General features: G+C 34.4%; 1 protein-coding gene across 1 annotated transcript; it reads right to left on the bottom strand.

The window, feature by feature from the left end:
- Positions 1 to 116: 116 nt before the first annotated feature.
- Positions 117 to 1,533, bottom strand: LOC111408265 (40S ribosomal protein S4-like). The gene is made up of 3 exons (XM_023038050.1): positions 1,408 to 1,533; positions 465 to 542; positions 117 to 332 (listed from the first exon to the last, which is right to left on the bottom strand). Exons 1-3 carry the CDS (start codon positions 1,408 to 1,410, stop codon positions 132 to 134), a joined length of 282 nt encoding a protein of 93 aa, XP_022893818.1. The 5' UTR covers positions 1,411 to 1,533; the 3' UTR covers positions 117 to 131.
- Between the last annotated feature and the right edge of the window lie 274 nt (positions 1,534 to 1,807).

The following is a 1,807-nucleotide window of genomic DNA, read 5'->3' as shown; positions in this document are numbered from 1 at the left end:
AAAAAAAAAAAAAAAAAAAAAAAAAAAAAAAAAAAAGGAAAAAGAAAACACTGAACTATCCTCAACCAATTTGCTTGAGTTTAATTTCGTAAAGTAACATCTACAAAGATTGAGCTTCAAGAAGAATAAATTCATAGTATGATGTGCTTACCCATGAAACCAGCAGGATATGTCTTATCCGTCCTAACCTTCCCGTCAACAAGAATATGGCGTTGCATCAAGATAGCTATAACTTCACGGTATGTGAGAGCATACTTCAGCCTGTTACGCATAATAAGAATCAAGGGCAAGCACTCCCTTGATTTGTGGGGTCCAGAAGAGGGTTTGGGTGCCTGCACATAAACAAACACGCAGGATGTCAAAATATAAACACAAATAAGCAAATAGGTTTACAAGAGAGTACAAACAGAAAAACTAAAAGATGCAAAACGGGAAATGGGACACAAGCGAAAATTTTTACTTACGAAAGCACCACCAAGTTTGTCCAGCATCCAATGTTTTGGGGCATTCAGCCTCTTCAAGTGTTTCTTCAAACCTCTAGCCTGTAATTCAGCATAATAATAGTATTGATTATAGAGCATTAGAAAGTCACCACCTAAAAAGGCATTAAAGCCCTTTTATTCTTTGAGAACGCATCATGTCACTAGTAATAAGGTGTAGATAAGAATTCCTAAATATATGTGTAAGGACATGAAGAGTTTCTTCTCTATTTTCGTTACAAACTTACCAAAATTATGTTTAAGCAGCCAAATTATATTTACATACAAACAGAACGCAACAGTAAGCAATTTTCAGTTTAAGATTCAATAAATGAAGACTATAACTACAGTGATACAGGAAGCATACGAAGAGATTGAAATATCTTGCATTATGCTTTACATTGATCTTTTCTAATTTCTTGTAAAATGTCGTACAAAATGGTCATGAATCATTATAGGAAGGCGTCCATTTGCAATTACAGACGGAGGAAGGATGAGATATTAATGTCAATTTAGAAAGACACCACATCATAGCATCAATGGTAAAATCACACACACACTCAAGATTTTTAAATTAGCTTAGCTACGGATAATTAACAGCATTTCCCAAATTTCATTCAAATATCAACATTGTAAAATTACTTAAAACTGTAAAGAAATAAATAGTATTTTTACATGGTAATCCACTCATGAAAATTATCCGATCACAAATACAAGTGCAAAAATTCGGTAATCAATACTGATAAAATGCCTCTAAAACTAACATTTTCAAAAAACATATCAAGCGCATTAAGAATTTACTCTGAATAACAAAACTTAACAATCAAATCAAATCCGTGATCCTAAAACTGGAATACTTAAACAGCAACAGAAAACACATACTTATACAGAATGATATATTTAAGGTTAAAAAGTGAGTGGAGCTGACCATTTTGGAGGCAGTTGGTCAGGATCGACTAGGTGGCACCTTCTACTCTCCCCGCCTCTCTCGGCCGCTTACCAGTTAAGGTGTCGAGAAAAGCTTAAAACCCTAGCTCTGTCGTCACATATGCGTAATGCGTCCTTCTAAGGGCAATTTAGGGTATTCGCCCTAAAATTTAGATTTGTTTTATTGAACCGGGTCGGCTTAATTTTGTGCAAGTCTGCAAGAAACTAACCGGATCGGATAACACTTGGATCCGATTTAGGGTAATATTCAACTATGGTCGCTGAACTTTAAGAGAAATTTTAAATAGGTCACTAGAATTAAATTCTACATTGAAATTCAATCTAGTTTCAAATTCTACCACTTTGTAGCATTCCATCATCAACTATCCTCTAAACTAAAA

This window comes from Olea europaea, chromosome 13 (genome assembly GCF_002742605.1).
Source record: "Olea europaea var. sylvestris chromosome 13, O_europaea_v1, whole genome shotgun sequence".
Classification (NCBI taxonomy): domain Eukaryota; kingdom Viridiplantae; phylum Streptophyta; class Magnoliopsida; order Lamiales; family Oleaceae; genus Olea; species Olea europaea.
This window is presented reverse-complemented; position numbering and strand designations above follow the sequence as displayed.